Here is a 17,109-nt window from a genome sequence, read left to right on the forward strand (position 1 = left end):
CTAACCAATCAGAGGCCGCGAATAGGCACAGCCGCCCATACCAAGCCGCTAGCGTTCGTATGCTTGGCGCGTCACGTGGCAGGCAGCCGCAAAAAATAAATTGCATTGTGATTGGACGGGGCATTATGCAGGTGGCTGACTCAACTGTGTCTGTGCATTATTATTCTGTAGGGCAGAGGACGTGCCATTGTCTAGGCAAGGCTTATTGTGAGGTCGTCGTACTAAGCTGGAGGTTAGGAAGCATTCATGAGTTGTACAATAGTAACACTAACAAGACATGGATGCATATGTGCATATGCACAATGCAGAGATTTAGGGGTTTTTTCCTGTTGCCTGTTTGAATATATTTCCACATACTCCGTACTCGGGACTATGTAACCTTGAAAATCATACTATTTTCATTAATTTAAATTTAATCTACAATGAAGAAAAACAATCGCAATTGTAGCGAGAAACCGAAGAATGGAGGATCATACACAATGCAGATGATAAATTACCGGCTGGCCACACCATTCTGACCCTTTTTGTCGCGGAAGTTATGCAGCCGCTCCCCGATCAAATACACATCATCTCTGACGTTGGTCCGCCAGGTTTCAATTTGTCGACGCACCCAAATCACTAACCATACCATGACACCCATCAACAGAGTGTTAGGGTACGCATAACGGTAGACCTTGATCTGCAAGCCGAGCGAAGATGCAAATACGGTCGAATTCAGTACAAATCCAATCACGAGCGGGATGACCACGGCGATAGCACTTGCAAGGACAATCGGAAGCAACAATGCTCGTGTTGCCAGACGCACATTGGGGTAGAACCAACTGTCCTCCTGGGGGAAAATGTTATTGAGCGCGATGGCGGGACGAGACCTCCGGTTCCACAGCGTGATCTTGATTGCCATCTGCACATACAAAACCCCCAGAGTCCAGTCCTGGACGAAGTGGATGACCGGCGCCTGAGTACCACCAAAATAAGTGTGGAGCGGAATCATCACGTAGAGCTCCAGAATCAGAGCAGCCAATGACGGAAGAAGAACTGAAAAGGCGGTAACGATGTACGCAAGACGCAGGCCAGAAACTGTTGCGTTAAAGAGTCCGAGACACGCCTGGCGAGGAGAGCGCAAGTACGGATGCAGAAAACTCTTCACCGCTGCAAAGGCTGTTCGACTATACACCATAGCATAGACAGCACTACCAACAACGCAGATCCCGGTGGAGAAGGCATAGATGTCGTTCAATGGGGCATGCTTGGGGAAGTACGACGACAAAATCTTGCGGCCAGTGACAAGTGGAAGAACGGTGATGCCTACGCCTGTGATAGCCGCGAAGACCCATAACGAGAAAATGAAAGCTGCAATGCGGGTTTTGAAAAATGGTGGGATGTAGACTTTGGTGAAAGATTCACTGTTCCAGCCATGTAGCCCGGTATCGGTATCCGGAGCACCGTCGAGTCGTTTGTTATCTTCCGTAACATCCAAGAAAACCCGACTGCCCTTGGGAATGCGGACCTGGTCAGACGCTGGGGCTCGCACAAATCGGCCATTGCGGACGAAGTACGCATTGAGACCATCCCTTTCAACGCGCTTTCGCTGTTCGTCGCTTACCACTGGATGTGTAATATCACCCTTCTTCCCCAACAGGACATCCCACCAAGTTCGTCGTACATGGTGGCCTTCCTCATCAGGCTGTCTCTCGCCAAAGAAGAAGTTCGTCAATCGCAACAATCGCGCACATTTATGGAACCACCAATCATAGAGATCGTTGAGTCCATCCCCAGGTTTGATCTCTCTGAGTGCAAACGGCATGATGACGTTGTAGAACAGTAGATCGGCAGGGAATTCAAGAACAGGGATAGTTGCTGCCCAATGAACTGGGAAGATTTCATCGAAGGCATAATACAAGCCCCAGACAACACCACCAAGGCAAACAATGACCAAAGCTCCATAGACCATTGCGCTAAATGCGATTTTACGCAGCTGAGTGGTTATGTTACGTTCCAAAACGTCTCGCACCGGGTGGAATGTCGGATCGTCGGGGTCGCGGATGAAATCTGTCGTATATTAGCTATTAACCAATCTATCACAGCCATATTAACCTGACGTAAAAGGGAAAACTTACAAAGAACACCACTCCGCATTATCTTTCTACACATTGAGACGAAAAGGGCAAAATGGAACATGTAGCATGTACCAATAAACCAATGCACAAAAAGAGAAGTGAGAGGCGTTGTGTTGGTGAATTCAATCCGCGAAGCAATAGTGGCGTTTTCGAACAGAGGCATAAGGGCAAAATCAAGTAGTGACCCGCAGTACAGTGGAAAGACAATCATCTCAATTCCAATGATGAGGATGACCTTCATTACCCCGCCAGCTTGATGAAGGACATCGGCCACAAGCCCTTCCATCCGTTGCCCGCGGTTGACCCCCGAGAGAATACCAGTGAGACGCAGATATAGAAGACTGAGAACCGACACAAGCACATATCCCATAATTATTGCAATTACCCTGTCCCCCGAGCCCCAAACGGCGAGTGAGTAATAATCACCAAGTTGGCCGAATGTGGCTGTCTTCGTCAAGCCCACATTCACCCATTTTGTGCTGCCTAGTGAAAGGAACGGGTGACGAATAAAGCTGTGAAGCTGTCCTCGCATCTGCGCTATGATATTGCCGAAATCTATCGCTTTGAGGTCGATCCATGACAGGCCGCGTAAGTCGAGTGTAATAAGTCGGAGTGGAAGATCATGCAATATGAATTTGCAAACGACAAACAGTGCCTGAAACAGACCAACAATGCGAGCTTCGTGGATCTTTAATGCCTGGTGAGAGAGGACAGAAAACATAGGAACATCTGATTCATGAAAGACAAAGAATGCATTGACCACTTTCCTTAATCGACTACCGCTGGCGTCGATTAAAGACAATGATGCGCTGGTCACGGTCTTAGTCCGAGGAACCCAATCTCCTAGTGGCACGACGGATCCAAAAGGGCTAAGCACGGCTTTGCAGATGATGCTAATCGCGTACATGACATAGCCCAAGCTTCCGATAAGGGTGTCCAGTATGACGTCCGCAACGACTGAAACAGCCGTCATGGGGACACCAAAGAGGAGCTCTATAGGGTTGGCTAGAAGAACCAAAGCAATTTTACCCCATAAGTAAGGAAGCCAAATCCCAAGGGCCACTGTGAAAGAGATCAATAGTGCACTGAACACGCCGTTCTGTAAAAGGCCAAAGATAGGTCCCTGCATGCCGATAAGCTCCAGGATCCCTTCCAGATCATCTGCTTCATCAATCGCTTCAACGTCGTTGGCATCAACAGGCTCGCCTGCAGCATCGACAACGTCCTGATCAATATCGGCGAAACGTTGATTGTTTTGTACTGGTATAAAAGGCTCTTCAAGTGCAGGATCTTCAACAATATGTTCATCATCTTGTTGACGGCGCTCCTGAGCTTGGACTTCAGGCGTGATATCAGCCCAGAACCAATCTAAAACCCTCTCGGCAAGGGGTCGAGGGATACGAGCAGGAGACTCGGCCGTGTGTGAGTGCTCATGGTGGTTTTCGGACGGCCTAGCACCCACACTGTCCATGTTGTTGGGGGCTGGTGTGTTGGTAGCACTATGTTCCTGACTGGCAACAGTTCCATCGTCTGAAGCTGCTGTCGCACTCGACTCTGCAACTGGCCCGTTTTCAGGACTCGTCGAAATGTCTGAGGATCGCCTCTGAAAATCAAAGGTAAACGCGTGATTCGATGAGCTCGCACCAGATTCCCCTCCAAAGCGTGGAGGTGCGATATCTCGGTTGGGACCAATGTTAGCCAACGGCTCAGGTTGAGGTTGAACCGTAGAGGACGCGTGCGCCAGTTCTGGGAATGCAGGCAATCCGTCCCTATCCGTTTCGATATTGTTCAACATAGATTCCACCGTAGCACCAGCGTCGGTATCGGCGGGGTCATGATTAGAAGACCGTTTCTGCTGGAGTCTCGTCATCAAGGTGACAAGCCAGTCCAGTTCCTCCTCACGGCCTTCTTCCTCAATAATTTTTAGAATATGATCCGGATTACCATTACCACGCATCCAGAGATCTCTGAAGATAGGCCATAGCTGATTACGCGCTGGAGCTGGTTCTGTTGGCTCGTGATACTCTGTTCCGTGATCTGCACTGCCAGGACGCATGAAATCGGCAGAAGTGTTCAATTGCTCCACTCTCATATTCTGAAAGTTAAGCGGGTCGCCTCTAAAGGCATCCTCTTGGGACGGTGGAAGCTCTTCCTCTCCATGGTCTGAAATATGTTCAGCAAGGTCTTCGGCATCATTATTATGGAATTCATCTTGATGCAAATGAGCTTGGGGCCGCAACTCGGGCTGAGGGCCCTCCTGATTGGGAGGGTTATTCACGATCAATTGAACAGCAGCTTCACGTTCACCGTCGGCTATATTCGCCATTGGCTGTTGTTGAACGACCCATTCTCGAATCAGAAAAACCAGGATGAAAGCAAGAACGACCAATAGGGTGATGAGTTGGCCTTCCAGAGTATCGATAATGATATTGTTTATTGTCGGAGAACGTGTCAAAGAATTCAGAAACCTCACATCGGAGAGCCATGAGGGTTGTCGCAGTCTGGGAGAACCTGTTGTCATGCTTGCGTTTCCTGGCGCAGTACTGGACGAAATAGCAGGAAGAAATAGGGTTGAAAGCCCCTTTTTAATAAAAGCAAGCATCAATGGTTCTCCGGTTGAATAGCTAAACATTGAAGATACCGACGACTCCACTGGTGGCACATCGGTCACTGTCGACTGAGCCGCGGTTGAGACTGCCGAGCTAGTAGCAGCCACGACAGCCTCAGTTAGAGTAGTGTCATCTGCGACAAATCCAGTCTGGGTCGTGTTTTGCTGTAAAGTATTCGAACCTGGCCAACGTCCATCTGCAAGCCAGAAAAGCGCCCTCCAGATAGCCCTCATAGACCATGGCAACCATCCAAGCCAAACAAACGCAACAAGAACGAACCGCAGCCATGTCACAACCGTACGAAGGATATGGAGCGACAGTTGTTTGAAAAATAAGGGGGCCGGGAGGTCTTGTGGCATTTTTGGATCGTAGAGCTTAGTGAACCGGAAGGGTGTTTTACACAGTTCACAGTACTTTTTCTGCGAGTGAGACAGCCATTCCACCAAGCAAGACTGATGAACGAATTTGATACTCCCGCTACACCTGCAGGGATAAAACAACTGGTCATCTTCCGAGCCCTCCCCACGGCAGATTCGACATGTATCCGGTTCTTCGAAGCTCTTTTCTTTCCCGTCGGCATTGACATTCGTAGCGTACGCAGGATCATTCATCAGGTCTGGGAAGGACCCAGAGCCCGCATACCCGCGGGGCTCATTTTCCGGGAAGTCCATATTGGTAACGTCGCTGTCGATAATCCGACCTGGCTCCGTTAAGAGCGGCTAGACATATTCTCGGACAAGTACAAGCGTAGATTTCGAATGGGATTATCGTGGTACGAAAATCGGAGCGGAACGTGCTGTAGTATAATTCGAGAATGACGGAAGTCTTCAGGCGACTTCAAACGAGATTCATGTCTCAGCAGCTCACGAATGACCAATAATCTCCATGTAAAAAACAAAAACCGAACAAGTCAAAAGACGTCCCTAGCGACAGGCGATGTTTCCGGCCTGTGAAAGTGTCTTTGACGCTGACAACTTCTTGGAAGTTGTCGTTGCAACTAAGGACGGAGTCGTTCGCCGCATTCCTGCTGAGTCATCAGATAAGTTCATGCACGTGATTGTGTACTTACAATACGGTGATTGCACAATCTATGGCGCTGCCGAAGCTCATCTGACAGTAATGAGTGGTAACACAGTACTTGCGCCACCGCTTGGGCGATGACCTCACTGATCGGAGCTGAAAATCAACGCCTCGATCGGATCAGAGAAAGTGAGATTCTTGCCTTTCTTGACATTTACTACGTTGCTCAGTTCCTTTCATTGTTGTGCTTGATCTGTTGGGCTAGCTCACTCCGTCCTCGCGTCGCGACTCGGAGCCGTTTAAAAGCCCTTACGCCAAGACACGCAGCTTGCCGTTCAACTCCTGTTATCGCGGCCGAAATTAATAACCTTGGGATCCAGCCTGTGAACTCTTCAATCCTCCTTAATCGCTTTCCAATGATCTTGTAAAGGTTTTTAATAGTTCCTCGGTCCCTGTATTTGGACGTCTTCAGGTGCGAGAACGCGATTTTTCAAGATCACGATAAGTGTCTCGTCTCCAAGGATATAGCCAACTATGGGCATGTCAGAGAACGGCCATGCCTCGGATGGCGTGAATAAGACAAATGGATGCAATGAACCCAGAAAGAAATCTAAGTCGAATTTTCGATGGCTGTTTGGGGTCGTGGTGCGGTATGTTTACGTTCCGCGTCGTTGGAGAGACTTGGAAATTAGATGAGAAATCCCAACTGACTGTTCTTTTGGCTTCTTTTTTACAGACTCTTCATTTGGTATGCGTTGCTTACACCATTCTTCCGTTGCCCGTCTCAATTATTGGACTTGAATGAATCGTCGCCGCGTGTGTGCGAGCCATATCTTGTGGTCCGCTCCCATATCGAACCTCATGTTCTTCCGTACTACCATCTCTATGCCGCATCTTACGTGGATTCTGCCCGCCCCTACGTTACATTGCTCAATGATCAGGTCTATTCTCCGGTCGCGACATACGCTAAGCAGGGCTATGATAAATATGGGGCCCCCGCATGGGACCAAGCCCAGGCTTACGGCCAAGAACATTGGGAGGCGCAGGTTGCTCCGCGCTTGCAGTATGCTCAGGACAGTATCAGCGGAGTCTATAAGTCGGAAGTAGACCCATATGTTCAACGCGCCATGCTAGTGATGTCGCCCTACTACGAGAAGGCCAGCACTGTAGCCATCTCGACGTATAAGGAGTATGTCGCGCCACTCTATACGCAGACCCGTCCGATCATTGGCAAAACCTATGCTTCTGGACAGGAGATTCTCACGACGACTGTGATACCGCATGCTCGGGATTCGTGGTCGACCGTGGTTTACTTTGTCAACAGCGAGTTGTGGCCCAAGGTCACCGGCCTTTACTCGGAGAACGTCGAGCCTCAGCTAGTAAAAATTGGTCAAAGATTGGCAAGCTATAGAGAGGGGAAAATTCTTCGAGCGTCTGTAGACGATGTCGACAGGTAAGTACCTGTATGATGATGAAAGCGAGATCAATTGGCTGACCTGCGATCAGTACTTTTGAGGAAGCAGCTCACGCTACTACACCTGCTTCAGCGGACTCGAGCGCTACTTCTGGTGCCGCATCGACTTCTACCACAGAAACATCAGCACAGACTCCGTTGTCTCCTACGGAACAGATCGCACATGCCCGTGAGAAGGTTGCATCAGACCTTCAAGTATGGCAAGAGAAGTTTTCTATTGCGGCTGAAAGGGGTGCTGAAGAACTAAAGGATCATGTGGAGGACATAGTTGAAAGTCATATTGCAAGCGGGGCTAAGAGTCATGGCGAAAGTCTTGCAGTTGCCCTCGATACGGTTGTCGCGGATGAACTGGCTACGGTTAAGTCACGTATCAACAGACTAGCCGAGTCGCTCCCCTATGAAGACCTCCCCGAAGATGAACGTAAAGCGAATGATGAACTTTTGAAAGAGATCAGACGTGCCGCAATCGGCATCCGTGAACGTGCTCAAGCCATAAGAGAGTGGCACCATTCATTTGACGAAGAACTGGTGTTTCATGTTTCGATTGCAATCAATTCCACACTAGATATTCTAGACAACGTCCGTGACTTGGGCTTGCAGGAAATTGGGATGCGATGGGCTTGGATGGACGGTGTTACCTACAAAGATTGGGCCAAATACCGTTCTCTGAAAGCGCAGTTTGATGACTGGAGGAGCGACGTCAGTCGAGTTGCATTGGAGCATCCAAAGCTCGAGGAAGCCACAAACATGGCGAACGGACTGTTGACCCACGGAATGGAGATCGCTGAAACTACCGCGAAAGAACTAGCTCGGCTTAAGGATGTTGGAAAATGGAAAATTGCAGCTCGAGAGTCGAGTGACAACTTTGACACCCGGTCTGGGTCCCCACCTGTTCTACCCAAGCCTGGGGAGATGTCTGATTCGCCTGCGGACGAGGAAGGCTCTGACGCTTCTTTGGAATCTCATGAAGCTCACGATGCTATGGACCCCACCCCATCCCCTGAGAGCGTCAATGTATATGCTGGCGAGCATGAACTAGGTGATGACGAGCAGACTCTAGCAATGGACCAGGACTCCTATGTGGATGATGGATTGCCAGTTGATCAGGATGAGTCTATACGCACGGAATCGAGCCCGGTTCGATCAAATTCGGGCTGGGGTGTAGCTGCAGCTGAAGTCCCGGAGCGGTCGCCCATGCAACATGACGTCCCTGACGACGATAGCCAGGAACGGTTTACCGACCACCCTCTTGATTACATCTCTTCCGTGGGCTCGTCCAGGTTGAGCGAAGGATTGAGTAAGGCTTCAGAACAGCTGGCACAAGTTCAGGCGACGGTGCCTCCAAAGGATACTACAGGTCAAAATCCGATCATTCTTGACGCACAGCGTCGTTACTACGAAGCCGTTGGACTCGCACATGATCATTATTCTGCTTTTGTCTCCACGGCTTCCGACGCAGTCTATGCCTCCCCGGCACCTACGCCAACTCCTGGAACCTTCCACGGGCTTATTGAGGATGCGAGATCCGGCTACAGCCAAGCATCCTCCTTGGCCTCTGCAAGCCTGGCTGCCGTGGTATCTTCTGCTAGCTCTGCAGTCAGTCCCACGGATTCAGGTAAAGCACAGGGAATAGTAGACGATGCATCTTCGCGGTATAACGCGGCAATCTCTGCTGCTTCGGCTTCCCTATCCTTGGCTTCAGCTTCTGGCAGTTCCGCTATATACGGAACATCAACCGGCGAAGTTGAGGCACTAGCTAGTAAAGCATCAGAAAATTGGGAGGGTGTTGTTTCGAAAGCCAGCGAGCGGGTCTATGGCATCGGAGCGCCTTATACGCAGCAAGTGCAGGAACATATCACTCCTAAGTATCAAGCTGTGGAGGAGTTGGTCTCTGAACTACTTATTGGCAGGGAGCCGGACTTTACGCACAAAGTTATTGACAGATTGCACTCTATTTATGAGACGCCATACCCAGCTTCCGCGTTGTCATCAGCATCCAGCTATGCCAACGATGCCTACAAGTCAGCCGTTACAAATCTTCCTTCGGTTGAAGATATTCTGGGAACCGCCAACAAGCAATTTGACAATGCAGTTGAGGTTGCCAGTGTTCAAATTTACGGAACTCCCAAGGGTACCGTGGAGCAAGCCACCTCCGCAGCTGGCAGCGCGTATGCATCCGCATCAAACCAGGTTAGCGGTATGGTTTATGGCCAAGAGTCGGGCTACCTTGATGTCGCCCACGGCGCAATTGACGAGGCATATTCTTCTGCCGGTTCAGCTATCAGCAACGCCGTCTACGCTTCCCCAACACCCAGCTCGCCTGTCGAAGCTGCATATGATTCTGTCACCTCTGCTGTCAAAGCGCAGGAAGAGGCCCTTGAAAGCGCCACCAGTAAGCTTGGGATCGCTGTTGAAAGCGCCCAGGCTCGACTTATTAATCTTGCTTCCAGTGCTAGCAACTTGGGCTCCGAAGCAGTTGAGACAGTCGCGTCCCAGGTGGAAGCTTTTACCGAGAGCGTGAAGAGCTCGCCATCCGTTAAGGATGAACTATAAATAAATAAAAATCTCCCCTTGAATCTTTCATTTCCTTCTTTACATTTGCTTTTCCATGTTGATTCTAATGCACGTGCCTTGCAAATCGCTTTCATCTGAACTTTTCATGACTTTGTTCCCAGAATGCTATAATTCGGAGGCTTATGCTCGTTTTCAAAGCATTATTCCCCATATAGTTTGATATGACTGAATGCCTTGCGTACTTTGAATCTTATCCTTTATCATGTTTCTAGCTTGTGAATCGTGTATCATGTTAAGAATATTTACATCCTACAAATATCATTTTCCATATTATCTAGAGCACGAACGCATTGAATATAACATAGCTGTAACTCCACTAAGCCTATTCCAGCATTATGAATCCATAGATCTGGCGCACCGCAGTACTTCTACCGAGTTCATCGATACTGCATCTTCTGCCCACCCCTCTTCTCCAACTTCTTCTGCCTCTTACTCTCCCCACCAGCTACTGCTGGTTCCTCCGATCTACCACCCCCCATCCCAGCAAACCCGCTCTTCATCCCCGTAAACGTAGTATATGCCAGCCACACTGAATACAAAGGCACAACAATCCACAACCACCATGCGCGGTCATTGAACAGACATACGGAGGCCATACACCCCCAGGTCCAGTAGACGACATCCCACATGTACTCCGTCAGGCCCGTAGCGCCCAGATCCTCGCCGGGAGTACGTAGGTTACCATCGTCAGTATAGCGCGGTCGACCGAGGCGTTCGAGGTAGAATTCGATGACGAGTGTTGGGCCTGCGAGGAGGAGGTAGGGTTTCAGAGAGCGGGGGCGGTTGAAGGTGAAGTGGAGGACGAGATAGATGGTGTGGAGGGCGAGGGCGATGAGGTGCGTTCGGGTTAGGGTAGAGGCGTTTCGGGCAGCGAGGGATTTGGCGGCTTTCTGGAGGGTTGTTAGGGATTAATACCTAGAGAAGAGATGCTTTTGAATGCCGAATGTACGTACCTGAGCCATCTTGGATTAATCTCTCGGGAGAGTTAATCGTCCAATCGTCACGTGTCTATTTTATTTTCGAATGCAGCTCCAGACGAGCTCCAGTATAGGATTTACCGGAGACACCAATAACACAATTAAACCAATCGCGCTGATAAGTGCAACTAGATTCTTAGATCTAAGAAACCACGTCTGTAATATCAGGGCTTACCGCCTTTCTCTTTTGGGATACTGCCGGCTACCTATCCGGGGCTAGCCGATGATACCAGGATGGATATAGCCCTCAACATAGCCATGCTTACCTCGTCTATAATGATGATTTACTTGCGGGTATAGTCTGCGAACGTCTTTTATTTGCAGTAGCTGCAACAAGAAGGATTATATCATAGCATCAAGTAAATCAGTAAAAGCGCTTTTAAACGCATCTCCCCAATATATATACCACTTCATTTGATAGTTATTTTTGTTAAATATGGTGGACAATTCCAAATATTATAGCCATTCCCTTCGTCCTGGACCACCCTGTCCAATGAACAGGGTCAACACAGTTGCATACCTATACTCATGCCAGCTCCTCAAATCTGCCTTCAATCCTACCACGGGATCGACATACGCAGCTCCAGCGACAAAAAGGTCCACTGTCTTAACCCTCAAGAACCCCGACATTATAGCAATAAAAATACTTGTTGTAACACCAATAACAATGACCCTCGACGTTATACTCGCTAGGGAATTGCATACAAGAACAGGGACGATAATGAGTATTATAACAAAAAGGTCCAAGATTGCTCGTGCAAGGTGAGCCTGTATTGGTACTGAAGGGATGTATACGTTTGGACCACTCGATTTGCTGGTATATCGATTCTATAGCGTAACGTAAGTTTCAGTTCCTGCAGATTTCCGGCACGTTACTGGAGCACTGTGGAAGTCCATCATGGTGCATAACACAGAATGAGCGTTAGTACGCAGGTCTTTGCTTTCATTATTTCGTCAGCAGCCAGGCTCGGGAATGGAAAATAAAATGATACTACATCAAATAGTGCGGATCTCTAGATCTAAGAAACTACGTGTTGGTGACAGTACATATGTACATCTCACTGTAGATGGTTGCCCACCACAACGCCGCAGCGCCTGCGCCACCACTAGCCATGCCCGCGCCTCACAAACACTTCCGCCCTCGATTTTGTCCTCATCGTACGACGTCGCCTTCTGCAGTGCCTCCCCGCCTCGTGCTCTCCAGTGTTCGTCCGTGTTTACGAAAAGGGAAAGAGGAGGACTTTCGGAACGAGAAAACAAAAATCCCCAGAGTTCGTCTCGATATGCGTGTTTGTTTCTGTTAACCGCCTACTTGAGCCTCAAAGGGCGTGTCTCGAGCTTCTGTCGCCCTAGACGTCATTCACCCAAACCATCAACGACGCGACTTTGAATTGGATTCACCCGCGACATATTGCTTTTTTTGGGTCTTGATCTGAAGGGCTTGAAACAGGAGGAATACCATCAGAAACATAATTGCGACGTCTTTGCCCTGCGCGCCGGTGTGGTTCCTTTTTCTACGCGGTACCCACCAAAATCGCATCGTTGCTTCCTTAGTCTTCATCGCATGGATATAAACTTCCCCGAGATCGATATTTATCCCATGTCTATACCGTGTTATAACGACTCATTCTGAGTATCGCGATTTCGTCGGCCTTCCCCTCACTGCGAACCGCGCCGTCGATCCTTTATTCTCCGTTTACCTATTCCTAACCCTTAGCCCCCGACGTTGTCCCGCCTACCATGTCACCGTCAACATCTCATACAGCAAGCCAATTGAGGCAACTTATTTACTACCAACTCGATAACAACCTCGTTCACAACGCGCTGTTCCTCGCTGGTCGCCTACATGCATACGAACCCCGCTCGTCAGAATCCGTTTACCTTCTCGCCCTTTGTCATCTCCACAACGGCCAGGTCAAGGCAGCATGGGACTGCAGCCGGAATGTTGGACCGAGAGGAACGCATATCGGTTGTTCATATGTGCATGCCCAAGCATGTTTAGATCTGGGAAAGTATCTGGATGGTGTTACGGCTCTGGAACGAAGCAAAGGGTTATGGGCTTCCAGGAATAACTGGAGTAAGCATTGTAGTCCTTTGATGGAATATGCTATTGCTATAGATCTGGTCTGACGTCTTCCAGATAAACACAGTGAAACGCGGAGACAACACTTACCCGATGCGGCAGCCATACTTTGCTTGTTGGGAAAGTTATGGCACGCCCACAAAGACCTGAACAGAGCTGTCGATTGCTATACGGAGTCGCTCAAACTAAATCCTTTCATGTGGGATGCGTTCCTGGGCTTGTGCGAAACAGGTAAGGCGCTGAGTGTTCGCGATCTACTATCCTGCCGCAGTTTGCTAACTTACCGCAAGGTGTTAACATACGCGTTCCCAATATCTACCGACTTACACCTGAGTTGATTGCCATGGTATCATCAGTTCAACAAGAAGACGCAGACCTCCCTACAGACAGGATACCCTCTGGCCCACTCCAATCACAATCAAATGCGAATTCCAACCTTGATCCCTTTACCACCTCCACTCCTCGCAACGATATGGGTCCTCCTTATGGTAGCTCGGCCCTATGGGAGAAATTCAATGGGGCGCAGGCAACTCCCGTATATGAAGGGATAGAGACACCCGGAACTCAGGGCAGTGAATCTGACGATGTCCGTGTACCGGCCACATCAGAGTCTTCAATGGAGCCCCCATTAGCACCTGCAAGGAAGAACAGGCCAGTACATACCTTGGGAACAGATCACGGAATGGACCCACCGCCTAAAATGAGACCAACAGGAATCCGGCCCAGGACCAGGATGAGACCTGAGCAAGAGGACTCTACTGCGAGTCAACCCGACAAAGAATCAGTCGCTGCGTCTAGGATCGGTGATCGCAAGCGAACAGTGTCTGGCCAAGTAGCCCATCCTTCCGTTTCGCAACCAACAGAGCCAGGGGCACCCCAACGGCGGAGTGTTCGATTATTCAACCAAATTAAGCCGACTACTAGCAAGCTGTCCAGCACAAGCCTGGGAATGAAGGATAGCAGAGATCTCAAAAGGGTTAAAGCTACTGGGACAAAGGGGCGTACTATAACCAACCCGACCCGCGTGGTAAGCGGCAGCCGGAGGGCCATGAATGACAGTCATGAGAGTGACACCAAAGATACTCGAGCTGTGTCACAACCCGTGAATCAACAAGCCCCCCCCAAGAATCCCGCCACAGAAAAATCGAAAGAAATCGAGGCCCTGGGGTGGCTGTTGGAACTCTTCTCCAAGTTAGCTACTGGTTATTTCGCGCTGAATCGCTATCACTGTCCAGATTCCATCCAGATCCTCAATTCTCTTACGCAAGCTCAACGCGAGACACCATGGGTTCTCTCTCAATTGGGACGGGCCTACTATGAGCAGGCGATGTATTCTGAGGCTGAAAAGTACTTTTTCCGCGTGAAGTCAATGGCTCCGTCACGGTTGGAGGATATGGAAATATACTCCACTGTTCTCTGGCATCTGAAAAACGATGTCGAACTAGCTTACTTGGCCCACGAACTGATGGAAGTTGATCGCCTCTCTCCTCAAGCATGGTGTGCAGTTGGCAATTCCTTCTCTCATCAGCGTGATCACGACCAGGCTATCAAGTGTTTCAAACGAGCAACGCAATTAGACCCCATGTTTGCCTATGCCTTTACTCTGCAGGGCCATGAATTTGTTGCCAATGAGGAATACGACAATGCACTGGATGCATACCGGCATGGAATTAGCGCTGACAGCCGGCACTACAACGCCTGGTACGGTCTGGGTACTGTGTATGACAAGATGGGCAAACTCGAATTTGCAGAGCAACATTTCCGCAATGCCGCTAGCATCAACCCCACAAATGCGGTGCTCATTTGCTGTATTGGTCTTGTGCAGGAGAAGATGAATAACCCGAGGGGTGCAGTGCTCCAGTACAACCGTGCCTGCACCTTAGCGCCACACTCTGTGCTTGCTCGGTTCCGCAAGGCTCGCGTATTAATGAAATTGCAGGATCTTAAGCATGCCCTAGCAGAGTTGAAGATCCTCAAGGACATGGCGCCGGATGAGGCCAATGTGCACTACCTCTTGGGCAAACTTTACAAGATGCTGCATGATAAGGCCCATGCAATCAAGCATTTTACTACTGCTTTGAACTTGGATCCTAAGGTATGGCATCCTCTAACCTGATACGTTCCGGTTCGGTACTAACCTTCAACGGCAGGCCGCACAATACATTAAGGATGCCATGGAATCGCTAGAGGACGAAGACGACGAGGACATGAGTTGATCTCTTTATCTACTATCTAGCGTGCTACTTGCTTCCTACTTTCTTTCTGATTTCGGGTCCTCACTTTGATTTGTTGACGAGTGTCGGTTTGGCGTTTTTGTGGATACCAATTTGTTTTGGCGCTATCATTAGCATTAAACGGGCGTTTACCAGGCTGGTTGGGTAAAGAGTACATTATACCTGCATCAGGCTTCTTCGGAACTATCTTGAAGTTCTTGTTTTTCTTGTATATTAGCATTGGTTCATGCTCTGTCGCTTGTGGCTCAAACGAGATGAGCTGCTGCATGAGAACGAAGAACTTGTGGGCTACGGGCTGATAGACAGAGCCTGTTGTGCCGGGCCTTGAATTAGTAGTTTTTACTATCATTATGCACATTATTATCAGTTAGTACTATTACAATTCTATCAAGTCAATACCGGTTGTTCTATAGTAGCCGTAAGTGGAAAGCGGTGAATCGGCCCAACAAAACGGCCCGCCGAAAAGAGCGACAGTGATGATCTTCGTCGACTTCAATTTTGTCCCTCATTGTGCTATCCTTACTGTTCCTCTCTTCTTATGGCAATTTCTAATAGAATACTTCATAAACCACAAAATTCATACCGCTTCCCGGTCCGGCTTTCAGCATAAATACCCCTGGTCCATACTCTTCGGTAGTAAAGATTTATTCCCACCAATGGTATTGGGTTGGAGTGGTTGACATTGAAATCTACTTAGTATAGCCTCAACACCTCCGCATTCGAGAACCGACCACCGGGAGAAACCCACTTCAGACCGGACCATGTCCATTTTTTCCTATATCGCCTCGGGGATCAGCTCGTTCGTCGTCCTGACAGCGTCCCTCTTCGCTCTGGGCACAAAAGTCCCCCGGGCCGCATTTGTCGCCCGGTGTCTCGCAGCTTACGGCTCGCTTCTACTGTGCGCGTGCTATGGTGTAGTTGCCTCGATCGTCCTGCGACTGGTAGGCTACGGCCGAGTCTCCCAATGGGCCACAGCACGCAGCTTCAAATGGGTGATGCGGTTAACGACTGGCGTGCGATTCGACATTATCGAAGGCGTCGAGCACCTCTCTACCCGACCAGCGGTGTTCATTGGAAACCACCAGTCCGAACTCGACGTGCTCCTGCTGGGTGCCATGTTCCCACCATACTGCAGTGTCACGGCTAAGAAGTCTCTGGCTAAGATTCCGATCCTGGGGTGGTTTATGGCGTTGTCACGGACTGTATTTATTGACCGGGCGAATAAGGAGACGGCTGTTAAAGCGTTTGACAGTGCGGCGGAGGAGATGCGGGATCACCGCCAGAGCGTGTTTATTTTCCCCGAGGGGACTAGGAGTTATTCGGACAAGCCGGAGTTGTTGCCGTTTAAGAAGGGCGCGTTCCATCTTGCGGTTAAGGCTGGTGTGCCGATTGTTCCTGTCGTGGCGGAGAATTACTCGCATGTTTTGTCGCCTAAGAACTTGCGGTTCAATTCTGGCGATATTAAGGTTAAGGGTAGGTTTACATTCTTCTGTTCTCTGTGTGAATATACTGACAATGCCTAGTCCTGCCTCCGATTAGCACTGCTGGTTTGACTTCCGCAGATGTCGATCAATTGACCAAGTCGACCCAGGAGTCGATGCTGAAGACCCTCCTCGGTATGTCCGAAAAGGAGGGAGAACGGGCTGAGGCCTCCCATGTCAACGGCAAATCTACTGCTGTTGAGATATAATTATCCCGTCAACGTTGGTTATTCTCGTCTGTCAACTGTTGCATAGACTGTTCGTGCTTCCTGCCGAACAGACGTAAGGTGCCTCGAATATTTTACCGTACTTACGACGATTAATTGAGTATATGCCCGAAATGAGACCGAGATGAAAATCAGTCAGGAGCATTCGCATGGCATGGAAACGAGGGAAATCCTCAAGAGGAGCAGAAAAGAAAAGAAAAGAAAAGAAAAAAAAAAAAAAAAGGAGTTGGAGAGTTGGAAAATGTATCTTTTTCTTGTTTTACATCGGCTGCTGTCACTTAGCATGATACCTTTTGTTTATTCATACTTTCCT

At 49.2% G+C, this 17,109-nt stretch overlaps 5 protein-coding genes across 5 annotated transcripts; 3 read left to right on the forward strand and 2 right to left on the reverse strand.

The window, feature by feature from the left end:
• Positions 1–308: 308 nt before the first annotated feature.
• Positions 309–5,694, reverse strand: EURHEDRAFT_486591 (E3 ubiquitin-protein ligase SSM4). Its single transcript, XM_040785566.1, has 2 exons — positions 2,118–5,694; positions 309–2,049 (listed from the first exon to the last, which is right to left on the reverse strand). Exons 1-2 carry the CDS (start codon positions 5,395–5,397, stop codon positions 494–496), a joined length of 4,836 nt encoding a protein of 1,611 aa, XP_040635406.1. The 5' UTR covers positions 5,398–5,694; the 3' UTR covers positions 309–493.
• Positions 5,695–6,280: 586 nt separating this feature from the next.
• EURHEDRAFT_380864 (uncharacterized protein) lies at positions 6,281–9,773 on the forward strand (the record flags this gene model as incomplete). Its single annotated transcript, XM_040779345.1, has 3 exons — positions 6,281–6,396; positions 6,483–7,199; positions 7,253–9,773. The coding sequence occupies 3 exons, from the start codon at positions 6,281–6,283 to the stop codon at positions 9,771–9,773; spliced, it is 3,354 nt and encodes a 1,117-aa protein (XP_040635407.1).
• Positions 9,774–9,956: 183 nt separating this feature from the next.
• On the reverse strand, positions 9,957–10,925 carry EURHEDRAFT_508170 (SND2/TMEM208 family protein). The gene is made up of 2 exons (XM_040785883.1): positions 10,748–10,925; positions 9,957–10,684 (listed from the first exon to the last, which is right to left on the reverse strand). The coding sequence occupies exons 1-2, from the start codon at positions 10,754–10,756 to the stop codon at positions 10,172–10,174; spliced, it is 522 nt and encodes a 173-aa protein (XP_040635408.1). The 5' UTR covers positions 10,757–10,925; the 3' UTR covers positions 9,957–10,171.
• Positions 10,926–12,336: 1,411 nt separating this feature from the next.
• Positions 12,337–15,078, forward strand: EURHEDRAFT_236819 (anaphase promoting complex subunit bimA). The gene is made up of 4 exons (XM_040778049.1): positions 12,337–12,848; positions 12,912–13,085; positions 13,145–14,949; positions 15,005–15,078. The coding sequence occupies exons 1-4, from the start codon at positions 12,512–12,514 to the stop codon at positions 15,068–15,070; spliced, it is 2,382 nt and encodes a 793-aa protein (XP_040635409.1). The 5' UTR covers positions 12,337–12,511; the 3' UTR covers positions 15,071–15,078.
• Positions 15,079–15,849: 771 nt separating this feature from the next.
• On the forward strand, positions 15,850–16,778 carry EURHEDRAFT_464381 (1-acylglycerol-3-phosphate O-acyltransferase SLC1; the record flags this gene model as incomplete). The annotated part of the gene is made up of 2 exons (XM_040784952.1): positions 15,850–16,561; positions 16,612–16,778. The coding sequence occupies 2 exons, from the start codon at positions 15,850–15,852 to the stop codon at positions 16,776–16,778; spliced, it is 879 nt and encodes a 292-aa protein (XP_040635410.1).
• Positions 16,779–17,109: the final 331 nt, after the last annotated feature.

The sequence above is a fragment of the Aspergillus ruber genome (genome assembly GCF_000600275.1).
Source record: "Aspergillus ruber CBS 135680 unplaced genomic scaffold scaffold00032, whole genome shotgun sequence".
NCBI classification, from domain to species: domain Eukaryota; kingdom Fungi; phylum Ascomycota; class Eurotiomycetes; order Eurotiales; family Aspergillaceae; genus Aspergillus; species Aspergillus ruber.